Source organism: Cannabis sativa, chromosome 1, assembly GCF_029168945.1.
Source record: "Cannabis sativa cultivar Pink pepper isolate KNU-18-1 chromosome 1, ASM2916894v1, whole genome shotgun sequence".
NCBI classification, from domain to species: Eukaryota; Viridiplantae; Streptophyta; class Magnoliopsida; order Rosales; family Cannabaceae; genus Cannabis; species Cannabis sativa.
The window spans coordinates 48,067,044-48,088,771 of NC_083601.1; the positions used below are offsets into that span (position 1 = coordinate 48,067,044).

General features: G+C 31.6%; 4 protein-coding genes across 7 annotated transcripts; 2 read left to right on the forward strand and 2 right to left on the reverse strand.

The window, feature by feature from the left end:
* Positions 1-181: 181 nt before the first annotated feature.
* LOC115704652 (endochitinase EP3) lies at positions 182-1,633 on the reverse strand. Its single transcript, XM_061108430.1, has 2 exons — positions 1,139-1,633; positions 182-720 (listed from the first exon to the last, which is right to left on the reverse strand). Exons 1-2 carry the CDS (start codon positions 1,548-1,550, stop codon positions 317-319), a joined length of 816 nt encoding a protein of 271 aa, XP_060964413.1. The 5' UTR covers positions 1,551-1,633; the 3' UTR covers positions 182-316.
* Positions 1,634-3,608: 1,975 nt separating this feature from the next.
* On the reverse strand, positions 3,609-4,706 carry LOC133033571 (endochitinase EP3-like). Its single transcript, XM_061108431.1, has 2 exons — positions 4,233-4,706; positions 3,609-4,083 (listed from the first exon to the last, which is right to left on the reverse strand). Exons 1-2 carry the CDS (start codon positions 4,624-4,626, stop codon positions 3,680-3,682), a joined length of 798 nt encoding a protein of 265 aa, XP_060964414.1. The 5' UTR covers positions 4,627-4,706; the 3' UTR covers positions 3,609-3,679.
* Positions 4,707-10,430: 5,724 nt separating this feature from the next.
* Positions 10,431-11,795, forward strand: LOC115703673 (uncharacterized). Its single transcript, XM_030630912.2, has 2 exons — positions 10,431-10,931; positions 11,462-11,795. Exons 1-2 carry the CDS (start codon positions 10,575-10,577, stop codon positions 11,489-11,491), a joined length of 387 nt encoding a protein of 128 aa, XP_030486772.1. The 5' UTR covers positions 10,431-10,574; the 3' UTR covers positions 11,492-11,795.
* Positions 11,796-13,063: 1,268 nt separating this feature from the next.
* LOC115708027 (protein THALLO) lies at positions 13,064-19,463 on the forward strand. 4 transcript variants are annotated; one of them, XM_030636188.2, is made up of 17 exons: positions 13,064-13,260; positions 13,846-14,032; positions 14,113-14,204; positions 14,365-14,443; positions 14,768-14,916; positions 15,099-15,245; positions 15,374-15,513; positions 15,728-15,815; positions 16,501-16,680; positions 16,778-16,948; positions 17,305-17,382; positions 17,495-17,634; positions 17,716-17,851; positions 18,469-18,731; positions 18,824-18,890; positions 18,995-19,063; positions 19,170-19,463. In XM_030636188.2, exons 2-17 carry the CDS (start codon positions 13,924-13,926, stop codon positions 19,299-19,301), a joined length of 2,040 nt encoding a protein of 679 aa, XP_030492048.2. In that variant the 5' UTR covers positions 13,064-13,260; positions 13,846-13,923; the 3' UTR covers positions 19,302-19,463. The 4 variants fall into 4 exon arrangements, with proteins under 4 accessions (XP_030492048.2, XP_030492049.2, XP_060964415.1 ...); XM_030636189.2 differs by having other exon boundaries at positions 13,075-13,260; positions 13,864-14,032; XM_061108432.1 differs by having other exon boundaries at positions 13,075-13,256.
* Positions 19,464-21,728: the final 2,265 nt, after the last annotated feature.

Here is a 21,728-nt window from a genome sequence, read left to right on the forward strand (position 1 = left end):
CCAAAATTTTAAAATTGGAAGTTAGTTGCGAAAATATTGTCACTTAAGGTTATGCCGCAAATTACTATATTTAGAATTTTGTGCTGGTTGATTATATAATTAAGTTTAGATTAAATGACAATTTTTAGAATATAAATTATATCAAATGTTGATCATTTACTTGTGTTGTGTGAAGTGAAGCATAAGCTAGCTCTTTATTTCGTCTTTATTAGGTAGATTAGATAGAAACGATCAGTACTACTTGCTGATCATATTAGAGAGTACAAAAGACTAAACCATGCATATATTTTTCTTACAATTTGATAAAATTGAAAGCCTAGCAGTATAGATTTGTTCCGGTATCAACACCGAATTGGCGACAATAGTTTCGGTACAAGTCAACCCGAGATTTAACTTGGGCAGATTGTCTACCACCACATTCGGGTCCATTAATTTTTTTAATGGTTTCTCCAAACCCTTGCTCCATAACAGGACTAGCATTCTCCATCCAAAACCACAAGGCTGTTTTAAAGGAAATTACAGGATTATTGGCCACTATTTCAGGAGAATTTAACCCATCGAAGTTGTGAGCTTTCCCGGCTCCTCCATAATTGTAGTTCCATGATAGTTGGAGTGGACCGCGACCATTGTATCTCTTCCTAGGGTTGCATGGATACTCATTATAACTCCTATCGCAATACTTGTCATTTTGGTTTCCATTCTCTTCCTTGTAGCAAAAATCTGCCCACAAACTCAAATTTACTCAATTTTTAAGATGGGACGTTTAAAAAAATATGGAGGTTAAAATATTATATAATTTTGATTAGGATTGACATAAAAAGAAAATATAATTTATGTAAGAAAATAAAAAAAATAATATTTTTAGGGCAAAAATCAAAATATTTAAATATATAAGGTTGGGTCTATAATATCTGACATATAACAATATTAACTCAGCAACAAAATTGTAAATGAACTTAGATTCTTTATTCCTATAAATAGCAGTTGCTATCTTTGATCGGTTCAGTTCGAGCAATGAAGTAGAGATATTTATTAACAAGTTTGATCTTATAGTGTAAATAATCCAAGTCGATTATTTACAATAAACAGAAAAGAAAGATGAACAAGTAATCGAATAAAAAGAGAAAAAAATTCTTACAACCAGTCTCATGAGTGACATGAGCAAAGAATGCTGCAATCTCTCGTTTTGAGTCATCGACAGAGCCGATTCTGCCGAAATTGGGGTACGAATTAAGAGCACTGAGAAAAGCTTGTCTCGAGTAGAAGCGCTTGCCGGGACAATTTCCATTAGTGGCCTTATTCATAATATCATTGAAGAATTGTTGTGTGACAATATTAGCAACCGAAACACTATTTTTTGTGCAACGGCCTGCTCGGCAATTGGCACCACAATAGTCATTGTCTGTGCCACAATACCCAAATTTGCTACAACACTCGTTGTCGCCACATGTGCCCGATCCACATGGTATTGTACCAACAACACTTGCAGCTACAATTGCCAACAATGTTAGGTTTAGTAATAGTATATTTCTCACTTTTAGGATACCCATTTTAGAGAAATGGTAGTAATTGATGATGAAACTTAGCTTATGTTGAGCTCAATTTATAGCACAAAAATTTGAAATTATTTTATGCCCTATGGTGCAACAATGCCTAACACAGCTTGTAGTAAAAAAAAAAAGATAAATGATTTTCTAGAAAAGAGATTGACTTGACCTAGACTTTATGAATTACATGTTATGTAACTCAATTGACTTGGCAAAGAAAAATTGGTCTATGTCCACTCTCCATTCTCTCCTTCAAAAAAAAAATTGGTAATATTTTTCCATGGCTATTGGCAACAATAATTTTTTTAATAGATTGAGTGGAGAACACAGGGATAAAATTTTGATTTTCCAATCAAAAAGGAAATGACTGTGAGTACATTTTCCACAACCACAGATAATTGGATTGGACTTTTCAAAAAAATATTAGTGCTTATCAAGTTTCTTAATAATGCCATTTTTTCAAATGCTAGTGGTATTAGTGCTCATAATAAGCCCACTCAATTATTATTTTTCTAAAATTTTATAGTTTTTTTTTAAAATATTCTAGTTTTTGTCCTTATAATTTTTTTCTCATAATTTTTTATTGTTGCCCTCATAAAAAATTATATACTTTGTTTAGCTTCCACAAAATTAAATTTACCTCTATAATAATTTTTTATTTAGCTTCCTATTAATGCCAAGATTTATCATTAATGGGATACATTCAAGAAGATACACATTTTCATGGGACATCATTTTTTACATTAAAAGTGGTAGAAATCCAATTTCCAACATTAAAATTTAGTGGGCTGCTGAACAGGGCCCATCTAATGATTGCATATGTGAAATTGGACCAAGGAATCCAATATAAGCACAAGCAGTGGAACTGTGGATTGGACTTTAAGTTTTTTTTTTTAGAAGCTATTCTTAAAATTAGAATAATTTACTTAACAATTTTTTTTTTCTATTAACAATATTCAAATACTATGAAAATAACTCTTATTATCTATATATAATAGTTATAAAAAAATAAAAAAAAAATTATTTATTTTATACTTTTAGCTATAAACAAAAGTAGAAACTTAGTCGAATAGAATAAAAAAATCTAACTTGCCCTTAAGCAGACAGAAACTGAGAAAACAACTTCAATAATGAAATGTGTCTTGATTTGTTATTTGTTATTTGTTAGTCATTGTTATTTGTTATAGATATAGTTTTGACTTTATGATGAATCTTTATTTTACTGTTTGTAAAATATTAAGATTGCTCTAAGAAAACAACTTCAATAAATATGTCTTGATTTTTATTTATGTTATTTATTTTATGTTTTGTCTTAAAGCCAATTATCTTTCCATTTAGCCCAAGTGCCCTAGAATGCATTGAATTTAAGTTCATTTTTCTTTGAAAGGATTATTATTTATTACATTAAGGAATTCTACACTTGTTTGATCATTTTTTTTCAAATTTCTGAAGTTTAGTCTTGGAACATGACATCGATAGAAAAGTTTAAAATAATATTGTTATTAAGTCCCATATTGATTTCTCCAAAAGATAAAAAAAAATAATAAAGTCTCACATTGATAATATGTGATGAGATATTTCCTTCATCACTAATTAAGTTTGAGGTGCTTGTAGATTAGATCAAAATTAACTGCGATGTGTGGTGGTTAGAGAAGAGACTATGATACTTGCAGTGGTGGCTCATGATGGTGAAGAGAAGGTGCTTTGGGCTGGTACCATGAGGGTACATTAAGCTAATGCTCTTAGTATGTAGGAAAGTAGAATTTTGTTTGTTGGCGTTAGATCTTGCTGCTAAAAAAGGCTTACAATTTGTTATTGTGGAATGTGATTCTAACATTGTCTTTAAAGTTGTCAAGGAGTTAAATCTGAGATGGAAAATTGATAATTTTGTAACTCAATGTAGATGTCTCATGAAATCTTTTAAGGGATGTAATTTTTCGATGGTGTCTATTAGTTATGTAGCTCACAATTTGATATTGTTAATATTGTTATGGCCATGAGACCTAATTTATTTATTTCATCCTTAAGTTGATAGAAACGATTAGTAATAGGCTAATCTGATTAGAGGACTACAAATATTATTATAGTAAGTTACATTGAAACACCATATTCTAACATAACATAATGAGATCCTAACAGAAAAGATTTCTTCCAGGTTTAACACCGAATTGGCGACAATAGTTGCGGTACAAGTCAACCCGAGCTTTAACTTTTACACGTTGTTTACCACCACATTCTATTCTATTTATTTTTCTAATACTTGCTCCAAAACCTTGTTCTATGACAGGACTAACATTCTCCACCCAAAACCACAAGGCTGTCTTAAAAGAAATGACAGGATTATTGGCCACTATTTCAGGAAAATTTAACCCATCGAAGTTGTTGGCTTTCCCAGCTCCACCATAATTGTAGTTCCATGATAATTGGAGAGGACCACGCCCATCGTATCTCTTTTTCGGGTTACATGGATACTGCTTATAACTTTGATCGCAATACTTTTCATTTCGATTTCCAATCTCTTCCTTGAAGCAAAAATCTGCTCATCAAACAAAATAATTGACTTTTTTTACATCTAAAGTATATCACATTAATTTCATAAAAATACTAACAAACAGTTAATTATGTATGACACATTCTAAAATAATAAATGAAACATAAAAGAGAGAGAGAGAGAGAGTTACTTACATCGAGTCTCAAAAGTGACATGAGCGAAAAATGCTGCAATCTCACGTTTGGAATCAGCAAGAGTGCCAATTCTAGCAAAATGACTATATGAGTTCAAAGCAACGAGAAAAGCCTGTCGGGTGTAGAATTTCTTGCCTGGACAGTTTTGATTAGCAATCTTATTCTTTATTCCATCGAAGAATTGTGGTGTGACGATTTTAGCAACCGAAACATCATTTATTGTACAAGGGCCTCCTCTGCAATTTGCACCACAATAATCTTTACCTTTGCCGCAAAACCCATATTTGCTACAACACTCACCATTGCCACATGTCTTTGATCCACATGGTGTTTTACTCACCACACTGAAACCTAAAGTTGCTAACAAAGCGAGGCTTAGTAATATACTTCTCATTTTTTTGGTGGATGAGTGTGAGTTTTGAGAATATTGAGATGATATTTATAGAAAGAAATAAAGTAAATGCTCAATGGAAATTCGATTTAGAATCCAGTGAACTATTTGGCATATTTTGAAAGCTAGATAGTATTGAATGTTTTTTCCTTAATGATTCTATGTTATATATTTTATTTATGCTACTAATCTTTTTCCTTTATTTGTATAGTGATTAATAAAAATTAATAATCATAATCGCGTCACATTTGAGTTGGATTATTTAAGTGTTGTTCAAAAACTTTCAAAACAAGTTATTTTTAAATTTTTTATTGAGCTTCTCGTATTTGACATTAGTTGTGTTATTTCTAGTTTTCGTAATATTTATTTTAAGTACTATTTTAGATCTTTTAATGTTGTTGTTCATACCTTAGCTAAGGCACTTGTAATATATAGTAGCTGAATTATTCAAATTGTATTTTTTGATTTAAGCGTTTATATATTACATCAGCATAACTTGGGACTCGAACCCAGGACCTCCAATACACACGCACCTTCTATGGCCACTTGAGCTATAGCCTCAAGTGGTTATTTTCCAAATTGTATTTAATCTTACCTTATAGATATTACTATTTAATAAATTCCTATCCCTACCTTTTTTAAATTTCATTACTCATGGTGTTGGTGTTGGTGTTGGTGTTGGTGGTTGAGACCCTTCTCTTAATAAAAACATCTTATATTTTCCACAAAGAAGATTGACTTAGGGCTGTTTGTAATAGGTTAATCCTAGTAAGGGAATGGTAATGTGAAACATTACCTTGTTTGTTTGGAGGGTTTAGTTTTGGAATGTTATTCCCCTAGTAATATAACTACACTTGAGGAGGGTAATGTTCATACCTTAAAAAAGGGTAGGATTGAATTATTACCTTCCATCATATTAATTTGAATAACATTTTTAAATTAATAAATAAATTTAAATATTAATAATATTATCATTTATTATAAATAAAATATTATGATATATAAATTTAGTCTGTGAGATCAATTTTTTTTAACTGAGTTATTTTAAATTATTAGCAATCACATATATATATATTTATTATACAAAAATTTTATGCGGATGATGTACATAAATAACATATCGAGCAAAAATAAATAACATAGTGATAAAATATATAGAAATGATCATTTTAATTAATAAAAAATACAATAAAATTTAATGTTTACTAATTAATAAATATATTTCTTTAATAAATAATTATTTTATTTTTATATGTAATTAACATTAAATAGATATAATAAAAAAATATTTTTATTTTAATTTTTTAAAATAATATATATAAGATTCCTGTACTCAACCAAACAGTGTAATTTAATTAACAGTAATATGATTACATATTACCCTACACAGCCAAACACAGTTTACACATTTTCCTATAATCATATTCTCCTTCATAATATTCCTTATAATCAGATTATTTTAAATACCTTATACTAAACGCGGCATTATAAGCTTAATTGACTTGGCAAGAGAGAAAGTATGTAGTCTGGTGTGTCTCCACTCAACTCCATATCCTAGTCCTAATTAAAATCAATGCTATTAAATGGAGAACATAGTGATAAAATAATGGTTAATAATATAAAAAAGGACAGTACACATTAGAATTTCAAAAATTAATGACATTATCATGATTCTAATAAGTTAATGTAAGCAGCACTCCTGATCTTGAGTTGAAATGAGGCCTACGAAAAAAATTGGAGCCTTTATTATAAAAATAATAATATTTTTTTAAAAGATATTCTTTTTATTTGACCCCTAAAATGAGTGGACTCTAAGTACAAGCTTATCTCACTTTAATTTAGGGACAACCCTAAATGTAAATCAAGTACTAGTGCTCATAATAAGTAGACTATATTCTTTCAAATGTTTTTTTAATTTTTTTTTTTTATTAAAGAAATAGGTTTTCAAATAGATGAATAATTATTGAAATTATTTCACATATACACACAAAAAAGAAAAAGGAATTTTGATTTTATATACTTAAAAAATTAAAAAAATTTATTATTAAACCAAAAATCTAAACCCTAAAAAAACTATGCCTTTTTTTTCAAAACCCCAAAAATACCTCCCTCACAATTCACCCATTCTCTCTCTGCATCATCTCTCTCTCTCTCTCTCTCTCTCTCTCTCTCTCTCTCTCTCTCTCTCTCTCTCTCTCTCTCTCTCTCTCTCTCTCTCTCTCTCTCTCTCTCTCTCTCTCTCTCTCTCTCTCTCTCTCTCTCTATCTCACATCCCAACCGCCACTCACCACCACCTCCGACCTCCATCCTCCGACTCGACCCTCACCACCACCTCCGACCACCCGCACCAACACCCCGAGGCTCCCGCCCCACTCTCTCGACCACCCAAAGTCGTACCCCCCGCCCACTCTCTCTTCTTCTCCCCGAAATCGCAATTTAAAAAAAAAATTCCCCCGGTGTCCGATGGTCCTGTACCCCAATCGACCCATCTACCCCACCAGTCCGACCATCGATTCGGGTCTCTGTGCCTCTCCGAAAAACGCAAAAAAAAAAATAAAATAAAAATAAAACATATAGGTCCGATGGTCGGACCCCATCGGACCTGGGGGAAATTTTTTTTTTCCTGCGATTTCAGAGAGAAGAAGAGAGAGTGGGTTGAGGGGGTGCGACTTTTGGGTGGTCCGAGAGAGTGGGGCTGGGTCGGGGTGTTGGTGCGGGTGGTCGGAGGTGGTGGTGAGGCCTGAAAAATTCGAGGTGGTGGTGAGTAGTGGGCTACTGGATTGATGTGAGAGAGAGAGAGAGAGAGAGAGAGAGAGAGAGAGAGAGAGAGAGAGAGAGAGAGAGAGATATGATGCAGAGAGAGAATGGGTGAATTGTGAGGGAGGTATTTTTGGGGTTTTGAAAAAAAAAAGGCAGTTTTTTTAGGATTTAGGTTTTTGGTTTAATAATAAAAAATTTTAATTTTTTAAGTATATAAAATCAAATTTCCCAAAAAATATATATATATGAAATACGGTTGTATAGAATTTTAAATATTTTTACGATTTTTATGATATTATTTATAGAATATGGTGTTTATATATGTTGTACTCTTATTAAAATGTTGTTGATTTTTTGTTATTTGTATGTTATTTTGATGTTGTTTTGATGTTATTTTTATGTAGTTTTCTTGTTGTTTTTGTGTTGTTTTTATAGAAACCCGTAAAATTGTAAAAAAAATTCTTTAAGCGTACAAATATAATTTTTTTTACAAAAAGTCATCCAGTACAATCTTTAACAATTTAGAAGGAAAATTGACAAATTTAGCTGGCACTTAAGAGCTAAAATAGTTTAGTTGCAACAAAATAGTAATGAAGGAGATTTTTACCGCCACTTTTTTTTATTAGGATCATATGTGTAACAACTGAAAAATATTACAGAAATTTCGTCGTAAATATCCCTATTAAAATATAACATGTGGCTCAATAATATGTTGACACTTGTATGTTACGTGGAACTTAAAAAATCTAAAATTTAAACAAAATGTTAACAAAAAGATAATTATAGGTTTTTATATTATGAGTTTTTTTGTGGCTAAACTCTCTCAACTATCACTTCACTTGCACTTAACCTATTAAGCTCAAATTTAGACAGTGAAATTCTCTAAACCACTGAACTAGTAGCAAATTTAAAGTGTCTTCTATTTTCCACAATTAACTGCCAATATAGACTACTTATGTGTATACTTTTGTACATGTGTCACATTTATATTGGTACACCTAATATTATTATTTAAAAAATATAAAAATTATTTTAAAATTTATAATATTTTTCATTTTTTAAAATATTTTATTTTTTATTTTTATAATTTTATTTAATTTCAAAATGAATATTGAAAATAATTCTTAAATAATAATATTAAATGTACCAATATAAACGTGTCACATATACAAGAATGTATACATAAGTAGTCTATAGTGACACTTAACCGGATGACACCTTAAATTTGTTACCAGTTCAGTAGTTTGGAGGATTTTATCGTCGAAATTTGAGCTTGGAGGATTAAATGTAAGTGAAACAGTAGTGGAGAGAGTTTAGTCGCCAAAAACTCCTATATTATTTGTACAAAAATATATTTTTTTAAAAAAAAAATACTTGTAAAGGAAAAATTCAAGAAGAAAACTAGATAAAGGTAGGTAACCATAATAGTTACCTTAAGAGAAGCATATCCTGCTTTTGAGACAGACCATCGGTGATAAAGGTTGAATCTACTATTATCTAACAGGTCAATATTCAATCTATCTCATTCTCCAAGATTAGCTCCCGACTAGAGGTAGAGGGAGAAGGCATTAGGAATAGTTACTTTTGTCTCCAATAATGGATAGAGAAGGTGGTGCTTTAGAGTTGCCACAATAAAATAATTGTTTACTTGGTTGTCTGGCCCTCTTTGACCTTGGCCGATCCGATCATCCAATGCTTTCGTCCGTCTCAGCTCAACAATTAGAGGAGAAATGCATTTATTAGGCAGCTCGAGGAGGTGGGTACAAATGAAAAGTAAACTTTCAGAGATAGAATGGCTTCAAGCTCTCACGATCACTCTTTTTTTTTAAGTTTTTTTATATTTATAAAAAGTATAAAATAATTTTTTTTTTAAAAAAAAATCATATTTTGCAAGTTTATAACTTTTTTTTTAATGAAAAAGAATGGAGTATTTATTAATCAAGGAGCCTTACTGAAAACACGATCTTAATAGAAACAAGAGTCACGAGTAACACAATGGATAACTTTGTTTACATAACGTTTAACAAAATAAATCTTAACAAACTTTAAACTTTCTAACATAAGACGACAATCACTAGCCAATTCTCCAAAAGAAGAAGACATAAAGATAGAACTGAGCACCGGTTGAATTGTAACTAAATAATCCAACTCAAGCTGAACATCTTGCCAATCTGTCTTTTCGATCAAACTTAAAGCCTCCGTAATACCAACCATCTCAACAAAAGAGCCTCGTGACCATCAAAGCACAATGAAAAAGCTTCCAATAATCGGCCAACACTATCCCAAGCAACCTCACTGTTCCATCTGAAAAAAAGATTTCTCCATCGATATTAACTTTAATCTTATTCAAACTTGGTTTAGACCAATACTTAAAGACCACCATCCATTCTTGTAGGAACAAATAACTCCCCCATTCTATTAGAATGAGCATATTTCCATTGCTTAAAGGTCACTTTTGCTAAAAGAACTATCTCCCTTGCTGAAGAAAATTTCCCATGCCAAACCACATCATTTCGAGCTTTCTAAAAGACCCACAAATCTATCACAACTTCGGCACAAACATCAGTCATGTACAGGCCCTACCCTAGGCATAGGCGGGCTAGGCCTGTGCCTAGGGCCCACCTAGCCTGGGAGCCCAAAAATTTATTTTGCTCTTTTAAAATTATATATGTTTTTAGTGATTTTCAAAAATACCATATTTTTTCTAACATAAGAGCCCAAAAATAAATTTTTTTTCTGTGACCCACTTTGTTTCAAGGCTGGCCCTGGTCATGTATTGATGCACTAGCCCGCCGAACCAACCCCAAAAATCTACCCCATAAAGTAGCAAACTTAAAATTTAAAGTAAGAAAAAAAGGGCATGACCTCTATCATATATAAAATTTAGCTCAACCATTATATGAAATCTAATATTATGTCCATAATTATTATTTTTATTATAAATAAAGTAAATACATTTTTTTCTAATTTTTTTTACAGTTGGGCTATTATTGTATATTCCAGGCCCATGGCCCAAGTCAAAGACCAAACGAACTAATACCCATTTTCCTTCCTTTCTCTCTCTCTCAAAGCAGTCGCCACCACAGCCACCGTTCTCTTCTGTTACTCACTCTCACCAGCTTTTTAAAGCTGTTATTGTCGTTTCCTTGGATTTCATTCTCGTTTCGTGTTATTCCCATTTCAATTTCCCAATGTTGAAGTTCCTATCGAAAGTGAGAATCGAATTCAATGCTTTGGACCCTCGCACTGCCTCCTGCTTGGAGTTTCTTGCTCAGTGCAATGCCCGCAAGGCCAAGGAATCAAACCCTGCTTGTCAACTCCTCGTCAAGCGCCGCACCGACGACGAGCCACCCAAGATCGCCGTAACGTTCGTGAATGGTGTGGAGGAGGTGTTTGATGCCACTTCCACGCCTGCCCAGAACATCAGGAACATGATTCTTGAAAAGGGTCAGCATCTCGAGACTGAGCAGATGTTCCGGGAAGCAGGGGAGTCTTGGCCTGTTATCATTCCTGAGGAAGAGATCAATCAGTACTTCCCGGGAACAAAGGTAAATTCTCTATTTTTCCCCCTTTTTTATCGTTGGAGCATTTCATCGAACAGTTGGTGTGGTTTGGGATCCAACTATTTTTCCATAATAAAGATTGGATTTTTTTTCTGGTGAAAACTTAGATGTTAAAGTATGCTTTATGTTCAAGTGCTATAGTGTGTTTTTCTATGATTGAAAAATCATCATATATGACATGCTCAAATCAAAGTTAGAAATTATGGTGGCTTAAGCATTAAGTATTGAACTGTTTTTATTCAAAAAAAAAAAGTATTGAACTGTTTGATGACTAGATTGGGTCTTATATGTGGTAATGATTAGTACATGTTGTTGTCATTTTAAGTGAATATCTGTGGAATAGGACTATACATTTGTGTCACTTTGTTATGCTAATTTCTACAAACACTTCATATGAGATTGACTGTGTTAAGTGTTACTAAATTTCTCAGCTTTAGCTTGTTTGAAGCCACAACAATAAACATGCTGGCTGTTGTTTTTTCATTGGTTTTTTTATGTTTATGTACCTATGGCAGCCAAGGAAAGCAGAAGAAAAGAAGCAATAATTGTAGTTTTGGGATGATGAGAATTGAGAAGAGACAGGTCTGGTCTGGTATGATATTAGTCAATGAGATTAGATTATATTATGTTTCATTCTTGTATTGTTGTTTGACTTCAATGCCAAAGCAACCTTGTTCCCTTTTCAAGTTATAGACAAATAAAACTGATTGAATTTGAAAGACAAAACAAAAGAGTTGAATTTCCTCTTCCACTTCTAGAGATTGACAAATTTTCTGCTTGTGGGAATATATGTACTTGAAAACAAAGTTTACATATTCATTTTATCAGCAAATTAATTGTCACCCAGAACTTAAATTGCCTCAAAAGCTTGGAAAAGCAGTGTCACAATTCACAAGGGCTCTGTTCAAAGGATAGAGAAATAAGAAGACAATATTTGGTTTCAATTTTACTTAATATTTAAATAATTTTGATACGTATGCAATAAATTCATGTGCTGGTTTTTATTTCTCACATTTTCCCTACAGACCGTTAATAGCCAAAGAGCTGGGCAGCTAGTAGTTTTTGTTCTTGTCATTTTTACTAGTCGGATAAGAACAACTAAGAGCTTCACTTAGTTCGCTTTGTGGGAGCAGCATAACACATAGCTGGAAGATAATAAGATGTTGCTCCCCCTCCCACTGTCTTTTCTCGCTTTGCTTATTGCCTCCTTTAATGTGGTTCGGGAGGCAGTGCTCGCCTTTTTTAATATAAGAAGGTAGGATAACAGAACTGATTTTGGTATTCAGGGTCCCTGCTCACCTTTCGCTAGTGAAGCTAAAGTCGTTCTCAATGGGTTTTGCTCTTCCTCCTAAGTGTAGGGAGCTCTTTTTAATCTCGTACTTGGTTTATGGTTTCCCCTACCGTTGGTAGGGACTTTCTTTCTGATCTTGGTCTCGACATCAATACTAAATGTCTGAGCATTTTTTCAAATAATATTATAATTTTTTTTTATCAAAATAAAATTTAATAATAAGTCGATCTAAAAGTATTATTACAAACTCAGTTACATTTTCTGTATCTGTTTATATTAAGAATTATCTTCAAGTTTGTTATATTAAAGATATATTTAAAATTGATTTCATAAGTTTGTTATATTAAAGATATATTTAAAATTAATTTTATAGTCTTATTTGTATCATTTTGAAAAGTACAGGATTCATTATATCACTTAACAAAATAAATAGTCAAATTACTAAGTTGTGCAAAATACATATTTCAAAATGGCATTAACCCTTTAATTTTTCTTCAATAACATATTATTTATTAATATGGCCTATGGGATAATTACATTAATTAATTTTTTTTTGTAAATTTTTTTACATTTTTATACTGAAAGATTTTTTTTTTATACTTTTATAGTATTCTATAAAAACAATACAAAAACTATATAAAATTAACAAGTTTATAACATCAAAATAACAATAAAAAATAACATACAAATAATAAAAAATAAACAACAAATTAATAATAATTGAATTTATGGACTGTAATTTTTTTGTATTTGTGAAATAATCACTTCTTTCGTTGGGCCTATAGTATTTTATGGGCCCAAGTCCAACCCAACCTAATAATATCACTCTCTCTAATATTAGTTCACACACTCCTTCCTTTCATTCATCACTTGAAGCCGCCACCACCGTTCTCTCTAGCGAACCCGCCGTCTTCGCTCTCAGCCACCGACCACCGCCGACCCAAGCGGACCACCACCACAACGACGCAATCTTCCGCCATTACTGTCCACAGGCTCCGCCGTATTCTGAGTAGCTTGTCGTAGGTATTTCTCAGCCTAAATGAGTTAATTTTGATGCCATACTTATTCTTATAGCTTGGCTCACAGAAGGCATATGGTGATTCTATGCAATGAATAGTTTGTATTCATAGCACTGCATACCGAATACTGATTCTTATACCTATTGGATGATGCTAACTTAATATACTTATTAAAGATTGTAAGAAGAAAAAAGATGATTCTTTGTTGTATTTGTTTGAATGTTTAATGACTTATTGTTTAAGAAAAAGTTGTGTGGGTGTTTATATATCACTTGCAAAATGTGATTTGTTCATGTATTGTTTTGGGTAACTCAAGTACCGTAAAAGACCTTATTAAGAACACGTATGATCTTAACAAGGAAGAAACTGCACTATGTTTAGTTTATTGTTTATTGACAACAGTGTATGAATTTTATATATCTGATTTTGGGACTGAATTATGATCTTACATGTTTAAATTATGTTGATCATTATCGACTGTAATGAATAGATAAATATTTAGTTTTTTCTCTTACAAAAATATATTGAATATGAGTTCTTAATTTATTAATAAGTAATTTGTGAATGGTGCCCAAAAACTAAACTGCAGTTGGTTGGATAATTCCAGACAAGTACCGAAGATAAAGGAAGTATAATTCTCAACTCAAGCTTTCTTTATTGAGGAATAATGGGAAAGAGAGGAAAGAGTCAGGTGAAAGGGGATAGATTCCCAAAAAAGAAAGTCCATAACAAAGACAAAATCGTGAATGAAGACATGGACGACGAAATTGATGCCTGTATGTTCATTCTTTCTTCTTCTATTTGTTTTTGGTTTAAGTGGAGAAAGTGATTGTGTTTTTACATTTTGTGTTTGAAGTTCACAAGCAGAGGGATTTGGTTTCGTTGGATGTGAACAAAGATATGGAAGATTCAGATGATGATGAGGAACTACCTGTCTTTGATTTTGAGGTTAATAATACCTCTTATTTCTATGGCTCATATTTTTATATATGGGATTTATAATGAATTTGATTTATGTCTCTATATTCCTCGTTTTTAAGCTGGTATCTTTTCTTCCTGAATATCTTAAGATGATTATGCCTTAAATGTAATTGACATTGTGGGACAGGATGGTGATGTAGACAAGGATGAAAGTGATGAAGATGAAGATGAAGACGACATCAAGGATACTGGTTTTGCTGCAAAAAGTGAGAATATGCCTTTTTTTAACCTCCAGTTGCTTTCTCTCAAATCATACATAGGCTGAATATTGAATAAATTATATAGGACTGTTTGTGTTTAAAAATCTAGAAAAATGAGATAATGGGAAATGGTATAAAGTTTCTTGATAGGCATGATTGGCAATATTTTTAATAATCTAGAACATTTCATTATTTAATGTAGACAGTGCACATATTTTCTAATTTAGAATATTTATGTACTGCATTTATTGATTATTACTAGTTGAAAGGGGGTCACCATTTTCTGCAATCACAGTACTCATAGGTTACTATTATTTCTATTACCTGCAGTGGCTAAGCAGCAAAAGTACTTGCGAGAAAAGTTTGGTGGTGTTGAGGATGATATGCATGGTGATGATGAGGATGAAGATGATGAACAAAAGGCAGTGTGGGGGGGAAGAAAGGACATATATTATGATGCTGATAACGTTGATTTTGAGGTGAGGGTTTTTATTCCAGCAGTCACTCTTCTCATTTTGTCAGGAGTGTTCTCTGTATAATTTTCTTTGTTGCTTGGGTTATTATTGTGTAAAATGCATAATTACATTCTTACACATAATTTTATTCCCTAGTGATATGGCAATGCCTTTTAAATGTTATTATTCTTTCATTTTTGTTTTAGATACGATCAAGTGATGATGAGTCCCCTGCTGAGGAGGAGGCAGAGGTGATAAGGTTGCAGAAAGAAAATGCAAAATCTATGTCTATGGCAGACTTTGGCGTTGAAGATTCAAGTGAAGATGACAGTGATAGAGAATTAACTTTAGAGGTGAGTATCGAATAGCACAATACTATATTGATGTCAGCAGGCCATTATTTTTCTGATTTTCTTTTCTTGTGATATGATTAAAGATTGACATTATAGATTGTTGTATTCCACATATTCAATTTGTACAGGAGATATCAGTTAAAGGAAAAACCACCAAAAAGTCCAGTTTGAAAACAAAAGGGGCAGAGAACACGGGTACAGATTATGAAGAGGTTAAGAAAGATTTGAGTGCCCTTTCAAAGGAGGAGCTTATGGATGTTTTGTTTAGGTAGAGTTATAACTTCATTTTCTTGAAGTTTCTTCTGCAATTATTTTATATTTTCTTATATCACAAGGGAAAGTCTTTATCTCATGTGTAGGTGTCTTTAGAAATATAAGATGTTTCATCTCTTCATTCATTCTGTTAAACTATGTAGTATAAAATTAGCTGTTTATTTGTGAATTCTATGTTTCCATGCTTAAATAACAGTTGTTTCCTCCAGCTCTGCTCCAGAGTTAGTTGGTTTGCTGTCAGAGCTGAACGATGCAACTGATCAGCTTGAAAACAAAGTTGATCCACTTTTAAATAAGGTATTGTTCGCTCTTTTGATTGTTTCATGTTTGATTTCAGCCCTTTAAATGGCTGCTACCCACTTATGATGACTATATTTCTGTCAAAACTATGTCAGGACTCAAATTAATTTCCTCAATTGAATCAAACCACGTTTTCAATTGTATGGATGTGTAGGTTTTGAATGAAATTCACAAAAAAGTCATAAAATTATGAAATATAAAAAAGCACCCAAAGTTTACAAAAATTCATCCCATTTATCTTCTTCGTTTCCAATGCTGCCATTATCTTCTTTCTTGATCAAGAAATACAAAAAAGTCATAAAATTATGAAATATAAGAAAGCACCCAAAGTTTACAAAAATTCATCCCATTTATCTTCTTTGTTTCCAATGCTGCCATTTTCTTCTTTCCTGCATCAAGAAATATAATAAATACACTTTCAAGCAAAACCTAAACTAGTAATTCATTACAAGTTTCATAATGAGTAATATACCTCGAAAGTTGGCCAACCTTAGTAGTTATTTGACGTTGGTATTGCCTTATTGGCATGTTATATGTGACTTTGGTAAAGGTTGGACATTCAAACATTTTTCATGAAAATGACCATTTTGATTTCTATATTATATATACATGTAGATTTAGTGCTATATTAATTGTTTCGTTGGTGGTTTTTAATATTACAAAGATGTACTACTCATATTAGGTTAAAAACGGGGAAATCATGTTGGAAGGAGGGGTTCGTTATTTAGAATTGAAGAAGCTTCTTCTGTTGTCATATTGCCAAGCAATCACTTTCTATCTTATTCTCAAATCTGAAGGGCAGCCTGTCCGTGATCATCCTGTACTAGCTCGCCTTGTAGAAATCAGGAGCTTATTAGATAAGGTATTCAATTCTTCTATGAAGCAGCTATCTTTTAATTTTTATTGTTTTTTCTTTCTATAATCATGTTCGTTTCTTCTATTTCTTCTTCTCTCTACAGACAAAACAACTCGATGAAAATCTTCCTGCAGAGCTGGAGGAGATTCTTAACAAAAGTAAAATGGTGAAATCAGTGGTGAAGCTTGGTAAAGAGAATGGCATCGCATCGGATTCTGTTGCAAAAGACCATGTGAGCTCTCTTGCCACTACAGATATTCAAGAAGCAGCGGAGGTAGTTACTGTATTCTTATCTTTACAAAGTTATTTTAGATTCTTCAATTTGTTGGACCTTAGAGAAAAAAAGTATGGATGTCTCTTTTGTGAAGTTTAGAATAGTTAACCTTCAATTCGACAGTGAAGTGTACAGTGCCAACAAATTTATTCATTCTTTTAATGTACTTTGGATGATTGTAATTATTAGCGTTTATTGGTTTTTTTGCAAAATATTTAAATTATATATTATTGTGAAGAAGCAATTGCATTACATTAAGGTTCATTTCTTAAACATGCTCTCAGATCTGTAATTTTAAATTCCATGTTGGTAATGATCTTTCCAGTTGACTAAAGAGTTATTCCTTTGTATGGCAGCCTAATAATAAAGTTGATTCAGTGATGGTGGACTTAATCAAGGACAGCGAGAAAAAGTCGGAGAAACGCAAACGCCAGGTAAATTATGCATGGATTTTTGTTTAAATTATATATTTTCACTAATCTGCTCTTTGTTTTCTTTAACCAAGTATATTCATTTTGCTGATTTGAACTGTTTATATTGTGGCAGAATGAACAGGTTGGTTTAGAGAGCATGAAAATGTTGAAGGTAAGAGCTGACCTGGAGGAAAAATTGAAGCAGAAAGGTATCTTTAGTTCCACTACCCCAAAGCTTGACAAGGCTCAAAAACGTCAAAAACCCTTGAACCGGTATTGGAATTGCTCTTACACTTCAAATTAATTATGTCTTCTATTTGTGATGTGCTAAATCAGCCAAATTTGAAACCTCAGGAAGCTTGAAACTTATGATGATTTTGATGATGACACTGGAAATGCTCAAGTGGCCGCTCAGGGATTGACCAATGGTCGTGCAGGTTCATTGAGCTCACTCAAATTTGCTCAACTTCTTGCTGCTAACAAGTCAAAGGTACAAATAAGTTTTTGATCGACTAAAATTTAATGATTTGAAGCATGCCATAAGTTGGGATTAGTGTGCCATAACATGTCACTTCAATGATGTATATACATATACATATATGCCATAAATTGGTATTAGTGTGCCGTAACATGTTTCAATGATGTATATACATATACTTGTGTTTGTATATTTCTTATCAGGTTACCATGTCTTGTTGATCTTCAATGGTAGATAATTCCCTAGAAGGCTTACTACTAATTTTTGTCGTATACAACTGAACTCACTGAAGCACTATAACAGGATGAATAATAAAAGCTGAATTTTGTGAATTTTCTGCTTTGTTGAATATTCTTTTGTTCCTTTTAGTTTTCTTAATAGTTTATTTATCCTTTTCCTGCTTCCCAATAATTTAGCATGCTGTTTAATTATGAACTTGAATTCTACTAAGATCAGTGTTCAAGCAGTTTCTGAGTTATGAAATACTAGAATAGATGCATAGGGAGGAGCTGGGAGTTAGCCGTTAGTTGTTTATCCAGTAACTTTTTGTTGTTGGGGTTGGTTATTTTAAGATCTTTCCAATAAACATTTTTGCTACAAGTAATTTTCTTTGGTAACTTTCGCAAAAGGTTGTTTCTGGAGATGATGATTTACCAAAGAGAGATGATATTGGAGAAAGGCGTAGAAGGCATGAGGTAAATGTATTACAACGAGCTGGGATTGAGGCAGAAGATGATGGCGGAGATGAAATCGGGGCTGTTGAGACGGATGGGGATGATGTTGAGATGGATGATGAGGGTGAATCAGAAGAGGGCTCAGAAGATGAGTTCTACAACCAAGTAAAACAACAGAGAGAGGCAAAACTTGCTGCCAAAGCTCAGATTTATTCAAGGTTTGTCAAGTGAAAAAACACGTTCAATCATTTAGTTTTGTATTCTTGATAGTATGTGTGGTGTTAATTATACAATATGCTTCGGTCTGTAGGGACTCGACGCTACCAGTCGCATCTTTGCCTGAAACTGTGGACGGAAAACGCCATATATCTTATCAGGTACTGAAAAATACACCCAATTTCGATTCTTGGAACTGAACTTGTTAATTAGCTAACATTTTATAATTTAACTTTCACCGTGTTATACTTGATTAATAAAACAGATTCAGAAGAACAGAGGACTTACTCGGCAACGCAATAAGAAATTAAAGAATCCAAGAAAGAAATACAAGGTATTACTTTAGTATCTTTTAACGAAACGCATTAAAATGTTTGATCATTTGTTGTTCTTCGTTGTAATGTGTATTTGCTATAACCCTTGTTTTCTCTGTTCCTCAGGAAAAGCACAAGAAGGCAGTGAAGAATCGACAAGGCCAAGTACGCGATGTGAAGACACCAAAGAGCCGTTATCCAGGAGAGATATCGGGAATCAATGCCTCCATCAGTCGGAGTGTTCGCCTCAAGAGCTGAAAAATGTGTTTTCACTCAAATCAAATACCCATTTTTGTTTGTTTCATTTTTGACTCAACATATAATGCTCTGCAGAGTTGGTGTTAATTTAATCCAAATGTATCGCCCATATTTGTATTCAGGAAATTATGTTTTATAATTATATGGTTATATTATTTGCTATATAGCTATAGACTGTAGTAATATTATAGCTAACTCAAAGAGTAATGATACGTAGTACACATCTTTATCCTTCAATTAGGAGTATTTATTCAATTTAATCTGCGTTCTTTTCTTCATAATGCATTCAATTCAATGTTTTGGATTTAGAGTAATTATCTTTTTTACCCCCTGTACTTATGACACTATATTATTATGCCCCTTAATCTATTCAGCTTGTTACAAATAGTCCTTGTATAATTTTATATGCATACATTTAGTCCTTCTGTTTATTTTGTTTAAAAATACCGTTTGTATTGATGATGTGGTATTATAACAAAGGATAGAGTAGTAATTTCATCTCTTTTTAGAGGGAAAATTGACTATGAGGTGACATAATAACTGACAATGAAAGATGATTAAAAAATAATTTCATAACCTTTTAAAAAAAATTAATAAAAGTAATTTTATTAAAATAATTCCAATCGTTTTTTAGCAGTTCAAATTAGAAAAAGGTGTAAAATTAGGATTCTACAGTATTTGAAGAGATGGATATCACTAGAAAGTACATGGGATTTTTGGAAAATTAAGGTAATGATATTCTATTTTTTGGGATGTTATTTTTTATTTTTATTTTCCTGTGATTGTAATTTATGACTTGTAATTTATTTTCCTAATGGTATATAATTTTTCAACTATTATCTATGTATAATCCCACATTGTTAATTTAACAGTCAACTTTAGTCAATTTTAACAGAATTAGATAGAAGGATTATACTATTCCAACTGATATATTTTAGGGGTATTTTTAACTACACTTATAAATTAAGGGGCATCATAGTATAGTGTCATAAGTACAGGGACTAAAAAAGCTAATTATTCTTGGATTTATTACTTTTTAATTTTAATTATTTAATATTTATTAAAAAAGTATCTTTCTTCACATAATTTAAAATAAAATAAATTATATTTATTTTATGTCATAATAAATTATAATAAATAAAATAAAAAATTTAAAAGAAGAAAAAAAATTGTTTAAATTTTATATGTAGAAAAAGAAATAAATTATATATTAAAATTGATTATATATTTAATTTATTAAGTATTATATTATATGTATTAAATTTTTAAATTATTATTTTTTATCATTAAAATAAGAATTTTATATAAATTTTAAAATTTCATATTTATAAATATGTATTTATTGGATCGTTAATTTTTATGGCAATTAATATACAATCTACACTTTATGAATCCAAATTGAATTGACCATTTTATAAACACTCCTACCTCTAATTATAGTTTGAAATTATAAAATAAATAAAGATTTATTTTTTCTTTAGAATAAAACCCCCAACTTGAGAAAAGAGTTATAGAGGAAGGGGAGAGAGGCAAAGGATCATTATTTGATTAATCAGGAATACACAATTATCAACAATACTAGCAAGCAATGAGAAAGACAAGCATATTTTATCAAATCTAGCAAAATTACAACTAAAATCATGCATAACTAACTAATCCTAAAATAGAGTCCAGAGAAATGACCAACATTAATCCTCACCATTCCCATACCACAAAAACCACCACCATGAAATGCAACATCTACTGACATAACCCACCCAAGGAGAAGAAAGAGCCAGCTGCTGTCCCGTCGTTCCCTACTGCAGCCACCAATTTTGTGTGGTGAGGTTTCAACAATTGATTATTATGATCATAGTTGATTCCACTTATTAAATCTGTAACGTATCAAAAGATCACCAACTTAAAAATTATACAATTTTTGACACAAAATGATAAATGAATACCCGCACAAAACATGATGAGTAATTTTTTCTTGGGTGTGACAAAAAGAACAGAATCCATCTATTAAAAGTCGTACAATTAAGAATTCTTTTTCATTCCTTTCTTTTACCAACGATTCTCTTATTTGAAAAGTAATTAAACTTTTAGAAGAAATTTGTTACCCTACATTTCCCAAATAATATTCAGTTTTTTTTAAAAAATAAAAATAAAAATAAAAAATATAACAAGTCTACCAAGTTTGTACCCTTTTAAATGAATTGACTACTATAAATTTTACATTTTCTAAAAAAATTAATTAAAAATCAGTCATATAAAGCTTATGGTATTAAAATATCTTCATATGAAATTTTTTTGAGATACCATCTTAATCTATTTAGTATTTTAGAAAAAAATTTAGTTCAATTTTTTTTTTATGAATTGCACTTAAAATATCTTATAAAATTTTAAAAAATTCAAAAACATTTAACACATCAAATTAAAAATAAA